Here is a 19,216-nt window from a genome sequence, read left to right on the forward strand (position 1 = left end):
GCAGGGGAGTGGGGGAGGGGTTTGGGCAAATGCGGATGGGGGGGGGGGCGAAGTTGGGGGGGGGGGGGTGGGGTTAGACTGCGAGTAGGCCGTGAGTAACGCAGAAATGTTGCAAGTTTTACAAATGATTGTGCAAAAAATTGTAAAAATTATAATCCGTTATAATCAATTACAATGGTTTTTAATTGGATTATAATCCATTATAATGGATTTTAATGGATTGTGTTTGAACGAAAATAATCGATCTCAATGGCAAAATAGTCGATTTCGTGGTCTAAATTTGCAACAGTATTGGATTATAATGACAAAATTTTAGACAACAGTTTTCCATTATAATCGATTATTATCCATGGAACTCCGGTGCGGGAACAATTTAAAAGTTGTGTAACCGGTTAAAACAAAAAAAATGAGACCCGAAAATAATTATAACTATTTCTGAGAAAAAACCAAAACACTTCTTGTCCTATAATTCGCTTGTTTTGATTTTATTGAAATCTGTTAATTGTGCATAGTTGAATTAATTTACTCGGCAACTTAAATATTGAGACTTTTTTAAAATGCTATCATTTTTACTCAAGACGTTTCAAACAAAACTTCGCGTGTCAGGGCAAATTCATCATTGTTCGAACTCATCTACAAGGTATCTTAACCAGTTTTCGGTAAAAAGACTTCATCACTTTTTCAACGAAAAATAATAAATATGCCCTTTTTCTACAATATCTCAAGAGCAAAATGATCAATTTATTGTCTTGCCGCAAATTATGTGGCCCGAATAGCTTGCGTCAATTAAGTATGGAATGATTTCTGAGCCCAACTTGCCGAGTGCGCTAAGTGTTAAAGGTAACATGATATGCAATATTTGTCCTCAATTAATCGAATTGCCATTTTCAAACCACCATAATTTTCCAAAAAATTAACGCGGGTATAATATCTTTATAGGTTTGGGTTTGTTAGATCATTTTTTTTCGGATGATAAGAAAACCTAAATATACCTGAAAAATAAACAACCCGAGCACAAATATACCGTCTTTTTCTTCGAAAGTCGGCACATTTATTCTTGTTATATATCTGTTTATGTATTTCTCTATGTATATATTAATATATCTATGCTTATGTTGTATATCTCGCTTCAGTTTCAGTTTCTCGCTGTCGAGTATTGTGATGGATGATTGATAAATAGATGCTTGTAGATTCTTTTTTTGTGTTGATTTCTGTGGATACCTCTCCCCTATCGTCTGTTCTCCTCGAATCTCACTTGGTCTGCTATGGCATGGTTCTGAGCGTCCAATGCCTGAAAAAAAGAAAGCATACTCTGTAGAAAAAAAAGCTAATATAGAAAAAACTTAGAGAACTTCCGTGCAGCTGGCAAAAATTTGTTCAAATTACTATCCAGTTTTTTAAAAAGATTTATCTAAATTTCCAAGGGCAATTTTCAATTTGAGATGATAAAAAGGTATTGAGATAAATACCACTTTTAAAATCCGCTAATCTCCAAATGGTTGGATTATTTAAGTTTTTGGATAAGATTTATTATTAAGAGGCGTTTTGGGTCAACATTTATGATAACAACAGGTGTACTGGGCGGACTTTTAGGGCAGATTTTTGCAAGAGGGATAGAGTATAGCTATAGCATTAAATGTTCACTAAGTTAGTAAAATAGCTAATAGAAACCATGTCTAACGTCTAGAATCAGGCGTGCAATTTTGCTATACGATTCTGATATATTCGACAAACTTTTAAATTCTAATTCAAAAAACCAAATAGTTTTAAACGTATAGTGCTTTCCCAAAAGTTTGCAGTAGTTTTTAATAAAAAATCTGGAAAGAGAAAAATAGGAGTTTTTTCTTAGCTGTTTTTTCTTAACGGTCAAATAATTTTTACTAACTGATTTTTTTTTTGGCAAAGAAACGACTACCATCCGTACAAAAACAATATACAATTCCCCTTAGTTTTTTTAGTCTCCCGCACCCAGTTTCAAGCGCAAATAATCAATTATTTTATGATTTTAGTACAAGTCTCATTAAAATAGAGAAAAAATGGCTTTTAATCAGCTAATAACCGATTATAATCTCTGGCTTTGAAATCAAACTATAAACAGTTAAAATACATTTTAATCAATTATTAACAACTATTAGTGCATTTTTTGCGATACAATTATAATCGATTGTAGTTTATTATAATCAATTCTTTTCATCCCAATTCCTAAGTCATTTGTTCTGAACAGGGCTTAGGAAATTAGACGAAAAGCAAATTAGACGATCAGAAAGAAATGGAATCTAGATGATAGTTGCGTGAAATTTGTTTACAGAAATAAATTAAATTTTGTTTGAGTAAATACTGTTTGCCCAAGCACAAATCAGGTTATCAATTTCATAATTGCATAATTTAAGCATTTCAAAAATGCACTACACTTTATCAGTTTATTGTTTTATAATTGGTTTCCAATATAAATCTTGACCAGTTCTGTGATAATAAACTTTTTTTGTTTCTGTGCAACTTCATTCTAAGCAAAAAATATTGTTGGCCTAGTTCTTATCGCCTAAAATCACAAAAACTTATTGTTCTAAGTTCAATTCCGCTATGGTTGACTAATTTACTTGTGTAATTTTGTAGGCCCCGTTTTGCACAAAAAGGCCATTCAAATCAATTATAATTTATTAAAGAGTTTTTTATTATCGATTATAAGAGATCATAATCTCTTTGAAAATTTCACGATTATAGTCGATTATAAAGTCTGTAAACACCTAATTTTGGTAACTACAATAAATTATGATTGTCAAGCAACCAACATAATAATTCATTATAATCGATTATTTACGCCTAAACTTGGATGTGGGTCCCCTTAAGGGGAGTTGAGAATGTAGACGATAAGCAAATTAGACGGAGGTACTTAAAAGGAACATAGACAATTTTGAAAAACTGCAATTGTGAGAAAATAGACGAAAGCGAGAGAGATTAAAATTGTTTGCAGACAAATTGCGCGAGAAAATATAATTTTTTGTAGACAACAGTTAAAATTCGGTAGCCAAAATCATGCATAACTTATTCAAATCAAAATTCCATTGTAAAATTTGGTTTTGAAATTTTTTGTTCATTTGAGCTGATTGTTTTGATAGTTATTGATATGTTATGTTCTTTTTGTATTTTTGAAACTTGACTCTTAAGAAAAAATTTTGTTGGCCCTTTCCTTTTCATAGCTTTTTTGTCTAAAATGCCAGATCTGTAAGAAATAAATTCCGTCTACTTTTGTTTTTGTAGCATCCGTCTAATTCGCTTATCGTCTAATTTCCTAGGCCCTTATCTTGTAGGAAGGAAAGTGCGGCATACTCTTCTAATATTCAGTAACTACTCTATTGTCAGTTGGTGGAAAATACTCACTTTCATCTCGTCTTCTGTCGGAGTCTTCAAGGAGAACAAAGAAACATGCAGTTAATAACCGACAGTTGATAATAATTCAACAAATTTTTTTCATAGAGGAGTCTTCAAAGAGATCAAAAAAACATGCAGTTAATAACCGACAGTTGATAATAATTCAACAAATTTTTTTCATAGAGGAGTCTTCAAGGAGAACAAAGAAACATGCAGTTAATAACCGACAGTTGATAATAATTCAACAAATTTTTTTCATGGAATAAAATATACAATCAAAACTATAACGTAGAGACTCACATAAAACTTACTTTTAATATTCCTAAATATTAAGTAGCGAAAACTTCCCAAATGAGCTAGTATACAAATATTGGCGAGCTTTTGAATATCGACCAATGTTATTTGTGAACTACAGTTGCAACTGACATAAGCTTCATTATGGATTCGAAAGTGCACTTACCCTGCATTTGATTCCTTCTTGGATGGAGAATGAGACCTGCACTCCTTTCTGATGTTTCGACTTGTTCGAAAGTTTCGGCAGCTTATAAACCAGCTTCGGAGTCGCACACCTGTAAACACAATTAACACACAAGTATAACCATTTTGCTTCCATGAGTCTAAAAGTTAACATTTGAAAGCTGCAGTATATTAGTTGATTGTCTGACTGTTTTTGATAGGCAAAACCACCTTCTACAGCGTATAAAACGTACAGTTTATGCTCTAATTTTTCCTCGAAGATTCAAATGATTGACTTTTTTTGATCATAAACATATAAATTTGTTTCAAAATATTTCTAACTTTTTCATTCAGTTAGCAGCTCAAAACGTATATTGCCGTCAATTTCAGCAAGAGACATTCTGAGTGGTGTGTCTGAATTGACCGATATAGCTTGCAAAGTCTCTTTTAATTCCAAGTCCGCGGAAAAATGATTTCGATCTACGTTGATAACCATTTTCAAAGCAGAGTACAATTTTTGGAGGTCGTAGAATTGAAAGGGAAAATCATTTAAAGATAACGGAAAATTGAGCTTTTTAATTATTCCGGCAGAAAGCGCAAAAAACCTTCCTTAGTTGAAAACTATCTACACAACTGTTTGGTTAACAAATTGGGGTTGTTGGTCGGAAGCATATGAGGTCAGATCTAGTGACTGCATCGCATAAAAGCCGATTAGTTTAGAGGTCAAGTGGGGTTTTCTCTAGTTTGACCTTTGACCTTACCTGGCCCTCCACTCCTCGTGTCTCTTCTGCACCTCCAAGTCCATCAGTCTGAGCATTTTGTGCTTCTGCGGGTTCTTTTCCACCATCACAGGGGCCTTAAAATGTTAAGAGAAAAACATTAAGTTTGAAACTGAATTCATATCGTAAATTTACAAACAACAGACAATGCTTAAATTAAACCACAGGGACTATTCACGAGCCCATGGGACTATACTCTGGCTAATATATTGTTTTAAAAAGCAGCTATTTATGAAGCAAAAAGTTTCTTATACATTTAAAAATGATTAAGTGATTTTTTGAGCTATAAACTGGATTTTTACAGATCTAGATGTTTCTAATTTTTTTTTCAAAGCCAATCTTACTTCAACCCTATAATTTATTCCCATTTTTAGTTAGTACACTGACGTTAGTTGAAAAGGATCCCCCAAGACAACTTCTAAACACAGCAGTTATTGCTTTCAGGTGTTAACTCTAAAGCTTGGAATCAAATCCTCCCCTAGTCGATCAAAATATCCCCATCGTTCCAAATCATACAAGAATGTTGCAAGATTCTCACAATATAAACATTTTTTTAAAAAAAAACTTGCGGTACTAGTATCACGAAACAAGATCTTGCAAGATGACCCTCAATTGCAAAAATTTCCATGATCTTGCAAGATAGGCTTCGTCTTGCAAGATAATAACGATGTTTCGAATATAGTCACCTTATAGTATTTGAAGAAGGCGGCGAAATATGGACAGAGTAGTTTGAAGATGCGTTCGTAGGCGTCCACGAAGCCACTGATCTCACTGTACTGTTCGTTCTTGGCGAAAAATCGGCCTGAAATAAGTAGTCATAATGTAATCATAATGAAGTAGGTAATCATTTTTTCGTGCCCGTTGAGATTTTTTTCAGATCTCAAAAAACACAAAACAATTAGCCCCAATAGCTGTCGGCAAAATTAGAAAAATTTAAGACCCCAATAAGTGCAACATATCAGTAAGTAAAACGCGACCTCTAGCTTCAGGTCGACCAACTTTTGCTGCAATAGTGGTACCACGTGAAAGTTCTAGACGCAAAAAAAAACAGCCTTGAGTCAAACGGACTGTCCTCGACAGGACTGTTAAGGCCTACTGATAGATCCTCTGCGATTCGCAGGAACCACATTTTTATCATATAATTTTAACATATAAAAGAACGTAAATAAAGAATTTTTTTCGTTTTGTTTGCGTAAAAATTCCCAAGGGGCCTTTAAGGAAAACTCGGGCTGATCAAATTGTTTCGTGGAAAGTGGCGGTGAATTATTTCCCAAGAAAAAACGCCTGCGTTCATTCCATGAAACTTAACTTGAATTTTTAAACTTGACTCAATACCTTGTTTGCATATGCGTACAACCAAGTCCACCGGGATATCCAGCTGGATCCGGGGTTCCGCTTGGCTCTCCAGGAATGCATCTAGGATGGCTTCTATCTTCCTACTCAGAGCAGGGGGGTCATTGTTCTGGTGGATCAACTCACGCAGACGAGACACCTTAACAGCAAGAAGAAAATGATAAGAGAGTGTGTTTGAAACATTTGAGGAGGAAAGTCGCTCAGAAACTATAAAAAACAGTTCAAAAATACGTCTTTTATTAGTAATTATCTCAGTTGAAAAAAGCGTGGATCATTTTCTTGAATACATACAAAAATTCGAAAGTTTCAAAAATCATAATGGCGTTCAGTAGCTGATGGGGGGGGGAGGGGTTTAGAGTATGAGGCAACGCTATTTCTCCGTAATTCGACACCTGACTGCCCCAAAAGTCTCCTTTGGATTTATTTTACCGTACCCATTTTCGACGACCAATCCTAAAATCTTTCTAAAAGTGTCTTCGGAAGGAGCGCTCGCCAAAATAACGTGAATCTTTGTCTAAGCTTTTCAAAAACTGCCTAAAAATGTCATTTTTTTTTCATTTTTTTTTCTCCAAAATAAAAGTTTCATGTTTTGTCATAGCTCTGAAATTCAATTTTCTCGATCGAAGCAAAAAGTAGGGAACTTTTTCGGAAAAGCAATTTAGTCAGCAACCGCAGAATTATATCCTTCGGTCTGTCCTGCTACACGCTGCAAAACAAAATGTCTTTTTTTATTTCAAAGTCTCACTGACTTTGAAATTTAAAAAAAAACAGAAACTCCTATTAGTTTGCAGGGTATTTCTTATCGTATCAGAAAAAAAGACATTTTTGTTTTGCAGCGTGTAGCAGGGGCGGATCTAGAATTTTCTGGAGGGGGGGGGCGGATTTTCCAACAATTTTCGAAAACTTTGCCGACTTGTTTTTAGGATGAGCAAATTGATTTTTCGAGCACTCTAAGAACACTATAAAAACCTTATTTTGACCAAAAATTTCGCACTGCAGGCAAACTTTTGAAAAAACAGGTCCTAAAGACCTTTTGGCTGGTGGTAGGGTCAAATCCTTGAGAAAGGGGCGTCCCCTAAATCCGCCCTAGCCTGTAGTGTTTACTTGCCTCGAAGCAGAATATGAGTCCCTTGGGGAGGAGGGGGTGACAATCGCCCCCCTTGGCACACCTCTGCAGGTGTTTGTAGAAAGAGTGCAGCATCGCCAACATCCGCTCCTCCTGCGGTCTGTCCAGTGCTGTACAAAAAAGAACTGATTTCAAGTTCATATCAACAAAAAATCAAGGAATTATTGACAATAAACGAAGTTAAAGTTTTCTGATACCTTAAGAATGTGAAGGATGTCTTAAGTTATTTCTGAAACACTATTTGAAATTCTGAAGATTCTTAATAACTCCGCTTAAACCACTGCAAGTTTGTTAAAGGTTGAAACTCGTAGTTTTTTTCATCTCGCTGACAAAAAAGTTTTCGTCGATAAAAAGTATGAAAAATAATTGAAACATAAAAGCTTAGTTTATGCTGTATTTTAAAGTGCATTGAGGCTTTAGAGAAAATGTTAGCTTGACAATTGGCTCAATTGGCTTCCAGTCTTTCGGTGGAGATCAAAAAAATTTCAAAATAATTTACACATAAGCTGAACAAACGGCAAAGTTTGAAAAAAGAAAAGCTGAAATGAAAACTTGTTCACTTACCTGTTTTGAGCATTTCTTTGTCATCTGCAGATGGGCTTATTTTAGCAGGCTGGTCTTCATCCTCATCTGTCAGTCCATTGTCAATCTTCCGTTTGTTCCACATAGGAGGATACAGTCTCATATTTCCAAGCTGCTTCTTGCTAATATCAGGCGAAAAGATATAACATAGTAATGCATTTTTGAAGAACTTGCATTTTAACCAGTTCTGCTCTCATAGAATTTGTTATAACTTATATCGTTTTTGATTACAATAAAAATTAGGTTTATACTAAAAAAAAATATATCAAAAACATAACCAAATGTACCATTTATTATATAATTTTACCTGTTCTCCATACTGGCCAAATACAGCATCCCTTCTCTGAAAACCTCAAAATACTCCTCAACTTCGGGTTTGATGTAATCGAAAACAGCCTGCAGTTTCGACTCTTGAGGCCTGATTTCTCGAATAATCAACTTTCTCGGCAAATCAACTTTCAAACTGGCTTCTCGCCTCATGTATTTACTCACAATTTCCATGCCTAAGTTTTCTTTTTCGCCCATTTTCGTCAGTGTGAAATACGTTTCAAGGTCTTTGCAAAGTTTGATTCTGTTTTGAGCGTCGCTTGACTCGCAATCTAACAAGTACTCTATGAACTTTTGTGATAGAGTTTCGTCCTCCAAACATGCGTTCAGTGTCAGACTTTGAAGCCAAGCTGTTTTTTGCTTGTGTTTCTTGCTCGCTTTTCGTTTCGCTATTGAGGCTTGCTCGGCCGCAGCTCGTCGATTGTCGCTTTCGCGAGTTTTGATTTTTCGCGACGAGACTTTCCTTTCAAATTGAGCTACATTATCGCCAATTTCATCCGTCATCATCTCGTGAAGCTTTCGTTTTTGGTTTTGCAAATACATTTTTCTCTCGAGCCGAATTCTGTCTCGTTCTTCGGACATCAACTTCCGTCTCTCCATTTCCAGAACTTCTTGCTCCTTTTCTCTCTTCAATCTTTCTTTTTCGAGGCGAGTTTTGATTTGACTTTCAGTTGACCCCGGAATTTTCCTGAACTTGAGGTCATCTTTTTCCAGTCTAATTCCGGACGCGCTTGCAAATCTGTTCAGCAACTGACTTCCATTTTCTCCCCGATACACCAGAAAAGTTCTCAAATCATCCTTGTTATACCTCACCCAAGACTGTTCTAGATCTTTGACAACTCTCTCTGCTATTGGCTCAAAAATAAGGCTATTCAGATTGTCTTTTTTGACTTGAAGTTCAACTCTCATTTTTTCGATTTCGTCATGAGGCACTTCTATAAACCACAAGCTGAGCGGGTTGAAATATTTATTGAAAATATTCCAAGCCGAAGCTGTTTTTATCTGTTGATTCGAATACAGTTTGGCCGTTTTTTCGAAGGACTTTGCGTCTTGCCAAAATAAAAATTTAGCCAAGTTTTTCATGTGAAACTTGTCTTGTTCAGCACTGGTTGCATTTAAACACTGTTTTTGGAGATGTCTGAAAAAAGGGCTTCCGGTTTGCTTGTCATTTTCGATGCTCTTCATAAAGAAGTCTTCACGTGGCTGCAATGCTATGGTCCATTCATCAGGCGTTCTTTTAACCCCGCTTTTGACCCGTGACACGTGACTTTTATTGAACCCCTGAACATCGCTCCACGTTTTGAGAGGGTTGTTCAACAGTCTGATAACTGAATCGTCCGGTTTTAGAGGTAGTGTTTTTGAGACATCTATGTATGGATGCAGTGAAAAGTCTTGAAGCTTGTCTGGAATTATACTAGCTGATTTCTGGTTATCCAGTTCATTAAAATCTGGATCGTTTTCAATTAAGTCTACCGCACTTTGTCGGTCGGTTATGTTCGTAACGCCTGCTGTGCTAGAAGGCTTTGACTTCGTGTCCAATGAAAGTAGCCGGAACGCCGAGGGAACTCGGATTCCTTCGGTTTGTTCCATGTGTTCCAGGTACCTCGGAACCCAGTAAGTCCGGATTCTCCTCAAAATATCATACTGGGTTCGCATAAACGCAGTTATACTAAAACCATCACTTTGCAGTGATTTCCTGATTTGCTCTTTTGTTTCACGTGACAAATTGTACTTGTTCATGATTTCTCGGAAAATTTGTCGAAACTGCTTTCCACTTATTCGATCCTCGCCAAATTCTTCAAATTGTTCGAGCTCGTCTTTAAACTGTTCAACTTCGACCCAAAATTCGATCAAATCTTTCCCGTTTTCAGTGTTTGTCAGAAAAGTCTTGAAATTTTCTAAGCCATCTCTAGTGCTCAGAAACTCTTCTTTAAGCTGTTGCAAAACTGTTCTTCTCTTATGAGCTGTTGTTCGTCTTCTAAATCGAGTAGATGAGTTTCCTTTTAAGGTACTATATCGCAACCCATTTTCATCAGTTTCACCGGTCGGATTTTGGCGCGCTTTTCCAGTTAAAAGGCGGTTGTTGATGTTGCGGGCCGATTTCTCGAAAACCGATGACTTTGCACTTCGGAGTTGCTCGTCGTCGCCGTCTTCATCATTGTTGTCGGCTGAATCACCATCAAACTCGTATTTGAAGTCGTCCAAGTCGTCGTAGAAATGTTCATCGTTCACATTTCTCTTGACCGATTTTGTCGAAGTACTCGCCAAGTTTAGAACCTCAATTTCGTTTTCGTCTGAATCATCATTCGTCTTTTTGCTACTAGCTAGTTTTTCAGTTGACGAAAGCTGAACACTTTTCTTATTGGCATTCCCGCCCGACTTCAAAATACTTTTCGGCTCACCATTTTTCAGCTGCTTTGCAGCCGAAACGTGATTATTCCGACTCGTGTCGACCGGGCTTCCCCCGCCGGAATCAGAGTCGCTGTTATAGAACCCGTCTCGGTTTCTGTTCCCGCGCATTATTGAGATTGGCAAACTGAAGGCTCTCGATCCGGGCCGAAGGTATTTGAAAGCCGAGAACCTAATTTCGGGCCAGGCGTTGCTTTCGTTTTCGTACTCATTTGATTCGGTTGTGCTATTTTTAGAAGCGCTGTTCATGAAAGTTGAAGTGGAGTCGCTTCTCGTTTGCCGACTGTACCCTCCGAGACCGCTATACGTGGAGGCTCTTCGAATTTCAAGAGTGCGGACCAAATGCTTGCTTAGTTTATATTCCAGGTAGAATTTGGAAGTCAAAAATAAAGGAAGGCGGTCATTTTTAACCCAGATGAAGATTCTTTCACGTTCTTCGTCATTTGGACCGTATTTGGCAGGTTGGTCGTCGACTGAAGCCGAAGTATCGATGTCAACTTCGAGGATGTTTCCAGTTAGCCGATCGTAGTAAAGAGGAATAGGAAACGAACTGGAACTGAGAAATGCATTAAAGAAGTCGAGAAAAGTATCATCGTAGGCTAGCAGATCATCCAAGTTTTCCTCGGAAACTTCTAGAACTTTTGTCATGGCGCAAATTTAAGTGTAATATTAATTTCAAAAATGTACTTTTATCGGAATTATTTAAACGCTGTTGTTATTACATTTTTGAAAGAACTAAAGACATCAATAGATTTTTGTGTGTACAATTTATCACTTATTTGAGCTAAAAGTATTTTAGAACGTGCTATTTTTGATTATGGTTAACGGCAAACCAACATGCGGTTTATTTAAAACTCAACGCAATTTGAAACCATTTTTTAAAACCAAACTACTTTTGATAGATATTAGATTTTTGTATGATAACTTTTAAAAAGTCTTTGAAGTTAAATGTTGCTCACAGTTGTGGATTTAGGAAAAATGGGGATCCCCTCTAACCCCAGGGATTTGATTCCTTGACCACTTAAAGGTTCCCATTTTGGTATTTTATGAATGGTGTTTTGATCGAGCTAAAAAATTGGCGAAGATTTGATCCGCCTTACTGGTTAGTCAGAAAGACTACAAATATTTAAGGTTCTAGCAACCGAAAAAAAATGATAGTAATTCAGCTTCACTTGAACAACCGAAAGTCTCAAAATGGTGTATTTCTTTTATTTATTTAGAAACTTAGCTTAGTTATACATGTTCAGTTTCAGTGAAGTACAGCACAAACTAAGCAAAAGCATCAACTCATTAAAGCATGAGCCTCGAATAATAATTTGAAGTTTGAAGAAGAATAATTAAAACTCAATAGGAGAGTGTGAGACACGACTGCAAATACTGTCAGTTGTCTTGCTCAGAAGCTTATGTAATTTTTTCCGTTGAGAAATTAAACTTGTGATAAATGTCAACCAGGTGATAAAGTTATCCACTTAACAGAGAGAGTCAGCCGAAGAAGCATCGCAACGATTTTGTTTTATTTTGCAACGAACGGCTTTCAAATCTGATTTATAAACTAATATGGCTCAAAAAATCTGAATTTCGAAATTTCAAGATTTGGATTTTTGGCTCATGTAGAATGTTTTTGTGCTTATGTAAAATGTATGGTAGTCCCATACTGAAGTTTAAATTTTGTCCCAGACTTGATCAATCATTTTCACTTCTTGCAAAAAATCAGTTCTGATCACAAAAGTTGCACGAGTGGGCAGGGGTGATATGAAACAAAAATAGCCGCAATTCTGATCAGACCAGGTTGACCAGATATATTGGCCAGAAACACGTAGCCAGATCTGTTCTACACGTGATCAGACCAAATTAACATGTTGTCTGTGTTGTGTCAGTGCTAAAAGAGATACTTACAAATGTAAATTTTTTCATCCATGTGAAATCGAATCAAGTCAACAAAACTTGCAAACAAGCTGGGGATTACTTCAAAAGTTTTTTTTCAGTTTAACTAATGATAGTCATGATGCGATGTTTTAAGGCTGGCTGTTTTTGAATTTAGTTAAAAAATCGCAGAATGCCTTTCGTTTCAATTGAGTTGAACTTAATTTACACGAACTTCATTATGTAAAAAGTCTAACCTGTAAGGAACTCTGACCCCAGGTATTCAATCTCTTGCTCACATTAAAATTCCTCTTTTGCTATTTTATAAATGGTATTTTGGTCGAGCAAAAAAATCTGTGTAAGTTTGATTCGCCCCTGGTTGGCCAGAAAGAATACAAATATTTAAGATTCTCCCTCACGAAAAAAATGATAGTGGCTCAGCAACATTTGAACAATCGAAAATCTCAAAAAAATTTTGCAGTACTTTCAAAGTAGCCGGCGCGAACTCGATCAATTCTTAATGCAAAATGGTTTTTGATAAAAAAATTTATATTTCAGTGACTTGTCACACAAAAATGATAACCTTACAGGGTATCTACAGAAAAACAAGTTGTGTGTTCTTGCTTTTTATGCTTTATTTAGCACAGAAAGGATCTCAAAAGGATCTCAACTTAATTTACACGGAAAGGATCTCAACTTAATTTACACGAACTTCATTATGTAAAAAGTCTAACCAGTAAGGAACTCTGACCCCAGGTATTCAATCTCTTGCTCACATTAAAATTCCTCTTTTGCTATTTTATAAATGGTATTTTGGTCGAGCAAAAAAAATCTGTGTAAGTTTGATTCGCCCCTGGTTGGCCAGAAAGAATACAAATATTTAAGATTCTCCCTCACGAAAAAAATGATAGTGGCTCAGCAACATTTGAACAATCGAAAATCTCAAAAAAATTTTGCAGTACTTTCAAAGTAGCCGGCGCGAACTCGATCAATTTTTAATGCAAAATGGTTTTTGATAAAAAAATTTATATTTCAGTGACTTGTCACACAAAAATGATAACTTTACAGGGTATCTACAGAAAAACAAGTTGTGTGTTCTTGCTTTTTACGCTTTATTTAGCACAGAAAGGATCTCAAATCAGATTTCTAAAATAACTTGGCGGTAGAACGTTGCGGTTATGTTGGAAGTATCTATGGTAGTCCCATACTGAAGTTTCAAATTTGTACCAGACTTGATCAACTATTTTTCACTTCTTGCAAAAATCAGTTCTGATCACAAAAGTTACACGAGTGAGCAGGGGTGATAATGAATAAAAAATGCCGCAGTTCTGATCAGATTTGGTTAAAATATGACCAAATATGGAAAACACGTGATCAGATCTGGCAAACACGTAATCAGATCTGTTTGACACGTTATCAGATCAAATTAACAGGTTGTCTGTGTTGCGACAGTGCTAAAAGAGATTTTTACAAAAATAAGTTCAATACGAGGCCAAACTGTGCACTGGATAGGCGCACAATTTTGTGTCTGTATGTTCATGGATTCCGTAGACAAGTCTTTACACATATTAAAATTTTGCCGGAACGATCAGAGAAAATGAAAGAACAAAGGGAGCATCCTTGTTGCGGAATCTGCTTACGATGCACAAAATGCACAGTTTGGCCTCGTAATGGTTTTTCATCCATGTGAAACCGAATAAAGTCATCAAACAAGCTGGGGATTTTTTCAAAAATTTATTTCAGTTGAACTAATTATAGGCATGATGCGCTTTTTTAAGGTTTGCAGCTTTTGAATTATTTAATTTAATCGCGGCATTTTCAAAATCACAGAGTGTATCTCGTTTCATTTCGAGTTTAACTTAATTTACACGAGATTCATTATGTAAAAACTTTACCTCGTTATGAAGTCTAACCCCAGGTATTCGATCCAGTGACCACATTCAAATTCCCTTTTTGGTGTTTTATAAATGGTATTTCGGTCGAGCTAAAATTCTGCGTAACTTTGATCCGCCCCTGGTTGGCCAGAAAGACTACAAAACTTTAAGACTTTAGCTCACGAAAAAATGATAAAAGTTCAGCAACATTTGAACAATCGAAAATCTCAAAAAGGTGCATTTTTTTAATTTGATTATACATTTAAGAAAGTTATAAATGTGCAGTTTCAGTGAAGTACAGAGCTAAAAGAAATGCTAAAACATCAACTCATTGAAGCATGAGCCTCGATTAATGCTTTGAAATTGAAGAAGTATAAATAAAACTTAATTTGATAGTGCCGGACAAAACTACAAACTCTGCCAGCATGCAGGTTGCCTTGCTCTGAAGCTTATGTAAATTCTTTCCGTTGGGAATTTAAATTTGCATTAAAGGTCATTGAAACGATAAGTTATCTACTTAACAAAATCAGCCGAAAAAAAATCTCAATACTTTCAAAAGTAGCTGACGCGAATTCGATTAATTGTTTTTGCGAAATGTTGTGGATAAAAATTTCTTTCATGTGACTTGTCACAGAAAATCGATAGATTTTCACGGTCTCCACAGAATAATAGGTTGTAGGTTCTTAATTTTGCATTATTTTGCAAAGAAGGGATTTCAAATCTAATTTCTGAACTAATTTGGCTCACGAAACCTAAATTTCAAAGTTTTAGGATTTGATTTATGGCTCATGTAGAATGTTTCTGCCGTTAAGTTGGTAAATTGTATGGACGTGATCAGATCTGGCAGGCACCTAGTAAGATGTATTTGACACTTGATCAGATCAAATTAACACGTTGTCTGTGTTGTGCCAGTGCTAAGAGAGATACCTACAAGAGTAAATGTTTTCATCTAGATGAAACCGAATTAAGTCAACAAAACTTGCATACAAGATGGGTATTCTTTCATAATTTTTATTGAGTCAAGTTTCGCCGATCGAAATAATAGTTTTCAACAAAATTTGTTTTACCCCATTGAAGATACCGACTTCCTGAGTTCATATATAAAAAGATATTTCACCTCCGATTATCTTTTGTAAAGTTCTGGGTGTTTGAAAACTGCCAAATTGGCCATGTTCTGAACGAAATTATGCGCACCTTGAAGAACTTATTCATATTGCTGAGAGCGTAAAGCGAATTATGTGTGCATGGTGAATTATTCCGCCCAATAAAATCGTATCAAATTGAATTGAGGCTAGCTAATTAGATCGGTCATATTAATTTCGTACGACTTAACTTTTTACACTTTGATATTGTCCAAAATTGATAGGTTTTCAATATTTTCTTTTCCATATTCAATATTTGATATGAATTAGGGGACAGTCGGAAAATTCAGGGCTTTGCCCTGATATACGAGCAGTCTTGTTTTTAATTTAATTACTGCATTTTAAAATTCGCTGAGTGTCTCTTATTTCAATTCGAGTGAACCTTACTTTTTACATAAATTTCCTCATTCAAATCAGTTAATTTGACTGTTTCTGAAATTCGTTTCGTTACTGACTCCCCTTCTCTTCTACCTTGCCCCAAAAGACACTATAACTCCACAGGATTCAGATCTGTTCAGAACTGAATAAATTCAAGAAAATCAGACCTGATTCAGCTCAAAGGTTGTCATGCTCATGCGTAATATAGGCATGTCACACATGTGATGCTAGCCTGAAAAATGCCCGAATTAATGATACTCACATAATATTTTGTCAATTAATTCAGTACAGGTAGTATAAGTGTTGAAGCCCTCATGTACTGATAATGCAAAGATCCCCGAAAAAACCCCGGCATATATTTTACGACAAGTCCCCCATTTGGTACTTTTTAGGAAATCCATTTTTGGCCAACCGACCCTAAAATTTTTCTAAAGACCCCTTTAGGCGCCAATATATTCTATTTTTGAGGGGAAAGCGCGCCGAAAAAACGCAAGGTCAAAATTTTCCAAAAAGTGCCTAAAAACGCCTTTTTTGGACTGTTTTTTCAAATTTTTGCCTGCGGCGCAGAAAATGTTGCCAAAAAAGGGACTAAATCATGCTTAGGGAGAGCTCAAAAACCAATTCGGTCGACCTAAAACAAAAAAAAGGTCGACAAAATTTTCGAAATTTTTTTTGAAAATCCGCCCCCCCCCCCTCGAGAAAATCCTAGATCCGCCCCTGTTTTTGTCAAAGTTTTGCTACGATTTGCTAAAATTTCATGGCAGGTGTTTTGCTACTTTTGCTTTGAAATACATATTTTTGTGTCATTGCAGAGCAATTTCATTTTTCAAAATGTGAGAAAATTTATGCTAGATTATTTTACTAACGTCAACGCATCATAACGTAGCTGAGTTGTGTTGAAGAAATGAGATTTAATCGGAAAAAAAAATAAAATATTCCGAATTTTTACGTGCAAATCTAGCGTGCAAATCTAATTTCAGTTTAATTTTACTAATAATAGTTTCTTAGCAGGGGCGGGTTTAAGAGGGGGGGGGGGGGCGGGGATTCGATCCCCTCAGGGATTCGATCCCCTACCGACCGAAAGGGTCCCACCTTAAGTACGTTTTTTTAAGAAATCACTTTTGGCTGAACTTCAAAAATTTCCAAAAAGTGCCCAAAAACGGCTTTTTTTACCTGTTTTTTTCAAAACTTTGCCTGCGGCGCAGAAAAACAGCGTCTTTTTAGTGGTTTAGGAGAGCTTGGAAAATCAATTTGGTCGACCTAAAAAAAAGATCGTCAAATTTTTTGAAAAGTTTTTGAAATGAAAATCCGAGCCCATCCCCCCCCCCTCGAGAAAATTCCACATCCGTCTCTGTTTCCAAGTAAATTTCAAAACATCAAAAGTGTGCAGAATCAACTAACAATTTTGAAATAAAGGTTGGATAGCTTTATCCGACCGATGTTTTGAAATTAAGTTCCTGAAGCCCATATCTTTGCCCGCTAGGTGTTTAACCGGGAAACTAAAAGGTAGTAGTAGTACTTACTCAACGTGCAAGTCTAATGTGGTATGTTTTATTACTTTGATTTGACGATACTGCTGAAATTTAGGTTTTACGCCAGCAATAACCCCAAAATCTGAACTGTACGAGTAATGTTCTTAATATTCAACTATTCAGACTGCACCTAGTAATTTTAATCCATCAGTGGATTATTTGGAGTCTTGATTTGCCTTAAAAATTCTGACGCGAATGATATATTTATTTCATTCTTCCCATGTGATAGTTCTAATGAGGCTCGAAAACGTTGTGTGAGGTGTCCCAGTTTACTCTAGTTTGAAAATTTACGTCGAAATTAGTATTTTTTGGTTAATTTCACGATCTTCTATTTGATTTTTTTTAAGGCGAACGTATAAATTTCGTTTCTTCTGAATATAGATTTTTTTTTCAGTAACGGTTTAATAGGGCTACCCAGTGTTGAGATGTTAAGAGCGAATTTCATATATTGACTAGCGAAGCCAAAAAAAGGTAATTTTGGAAAAAAATATGATTTTGAATATTCTTGATAGTCTAAGTTTGGTCGATTACCGCAATTACTCCAGTTTCGGTAATTTTGAAATTTAGCCATTCTGTTTCTTTTTGAAAAAACTATTTTGTGGCTTTTTAACGGCGACTGTAATTACCTTAGGTCAATAAAATTTTACTGAAAATTTTTATTTCTTCCCAAGATTCTTCTTCGGATGCAATTAAATCATCGTTCTAGTAACAATTGGTAAAAAAAATTATTGGGTCTTTGACACTGAACATCATGAAGCATATCTCCTAATCCGTAAAAACTAATTCAAACTTAGAAGGTGCTGGTTATATCGCCACCTAAAAATATATACTACAATTACCTTTTTTTGCTTTTGAAGTCTTCTAGGGCTAGTTGGCTATAAGCGTTTTTTAAATCAAGTTTTTTAAACCAAAAATCTCCGATGGACGCTTCAGAACTATTTGCTTCGACTTCATCTACTGGCTCGTGAATAAGGAGCATTTGATATTTGTCTGTAAAAATGTGCTTGCTTATGAAGTTCGATGTTGAGGCGATTTTAATTGATGTGTCTTTTTTGCAAGATATGACGAAAGGGCAGATAAATTAATCTTTGTCGCAATTCTCAAGTTTTTTGAAGGGTCCCTCGGATTTTAATCTAAGAAGTTTGTCTTTGAATAAATCTAATAAGTGGACCAGGACTCTTCTCCCCTTTAAGTGGATGGGTTATAATGGCTTGTGAAAGTGTGATATTTTCAATTGGTTCTTGGTTTTTTGAAGGAATGTTTCTTTGAAATTGTTAAAAACTTTCTCTGTGTTATCGTTTGAGGAGGGTCTCATAGAGTTAACGTGATTACCAAGTCTCGGAGAGATGTGTTAGGGATAGTTTTCTGGGCTACTTCTTTTTCGACTTTTTTTTAGGTTATCCTTGCGTAGGATAATTTTTTCGTGATTTTCTGTAAGAAAAAAGAAGCAGCTTTCAATGTACCATCCTTTCGAAAGTATTGGAACTGTGATTCTACCATTAATCTTGATCGCTGTGTCGATGAATCCAGAAAATAAGTCCTTGGTTGATTGATTCACTGGATGTATTTTGACGTAAGGGTTTCTCAATTTTAATTCATGAAGGATGTTTTTCATTTTGAGAGTAACAGTGCTCGCGGAATCTACTTAATTGTTTCGTTACACAGGTACCACTTAATATATTTTTGCTTCGTTTCCGTTTTTGCCGTAATTAGCTGTAAAACTTAACGCAGGATAATTATCATTGTCACTTTGACTTCTTTGGAACACGCAAAAATAACTTTGCAACATTCTCAGTGTGCGTGATCTAAGTTTACACCATTGAAACCTAAAGTTTTTTCATCATCTGTGCTCTTTAAAACTTGGCTATTTACAATTTATATCCTTTTGTGATTCAATTTACAACTTTTTGTGACATGTCCTATGTACTTACAGTTTTAGCAAGTCACGTTTTTAGCTGCACAGACTTGTAAGTGAACTTAAATCCACTGCAAATTATAAATCACTTTCCTCATTCAATCCCTATTG

General features: G+C 35.8%; 1 protein-coding gene across 2 annotated transcripts; it reads right to left on the bottom strand.

Moving 5' to 3' along the window:
* Window positions 1–498: 498 nt before the first annotated feature.
* LOC134840517 (uncharacterized) lies at window positions 499–11,216 on the bottom strand. 2 transcript variants are annotated; one of them, XM_063856369.1, is made up of 9 exons: window positions 7,973–11,216; window positions 7,648–7,787; window positions 7,066–7,193; window positions 5,940–6,096; window positions 5,291–5,406; window positions 4,587–4,681; window positions 3,830–3,938; window positions 3,379–3,402; window positions 499–1,291 (listed from the first exon to the last, which is right to left on the bottom strand). In XM_063856369.1, exons 1-9 carry the CDS (start codon window positions 11,047–11,049, stop codon window positions 1,229–1,231), a joined length of 3,909 nt encoding a protein of 1,302 aa, XP_063712439.1. In that variant the 5' UTR covers window positions 11,050–11,216; the 3' UTR covers window positions 499–1,228. The 2 variants fall into 2 exon arrangements, with proteins under 2 accessions (XP_063712439.1, XP_063712440.1); XM_063856370.1 differs by lacking the exon at window positions 3,379–3,402.
* Window positions 11,217–19,216: the final 8,000 nt, after the last annotated feature.

This window comes from Symsagittifera roscoffensis, chromosome 2, assembly GCF_963678635.1.
Source record: "Symsagittifera roscoffensis chromosome 2, txSymRosc1.1, whole genome shotgun sequence".
Lineage (NCBI taxonomy): Eukaryota > Metazoa > Xenacoelomorpha > Acoela > Convolutidae > Symsagittifera > Symsagittifera roscoffensis.

Coding starts and splice junctions, on each gene's coding strand:
- LOC134840517 (XM_063856369.1), bottom strand. CDS start 11,049: ATGACAAAAGTTCTAGAAGTTTCCGAGGAAAACTTGGATGATCTGCTA. Junction 5,407..5,939: donor TGTACGCATATGCAAACAAG/GTATTGAGTCAA, acceptor TACTTATTTCAG/GCCGATTTTTCGCCAAGAAC. Junction 3,403..3,829: donor AAGAAGGAATCAAATGCAGG/GTAAGTGCACTT, acceptor TTCTCCTTGAAG/ACTCCGACAGAAGACGAGAT.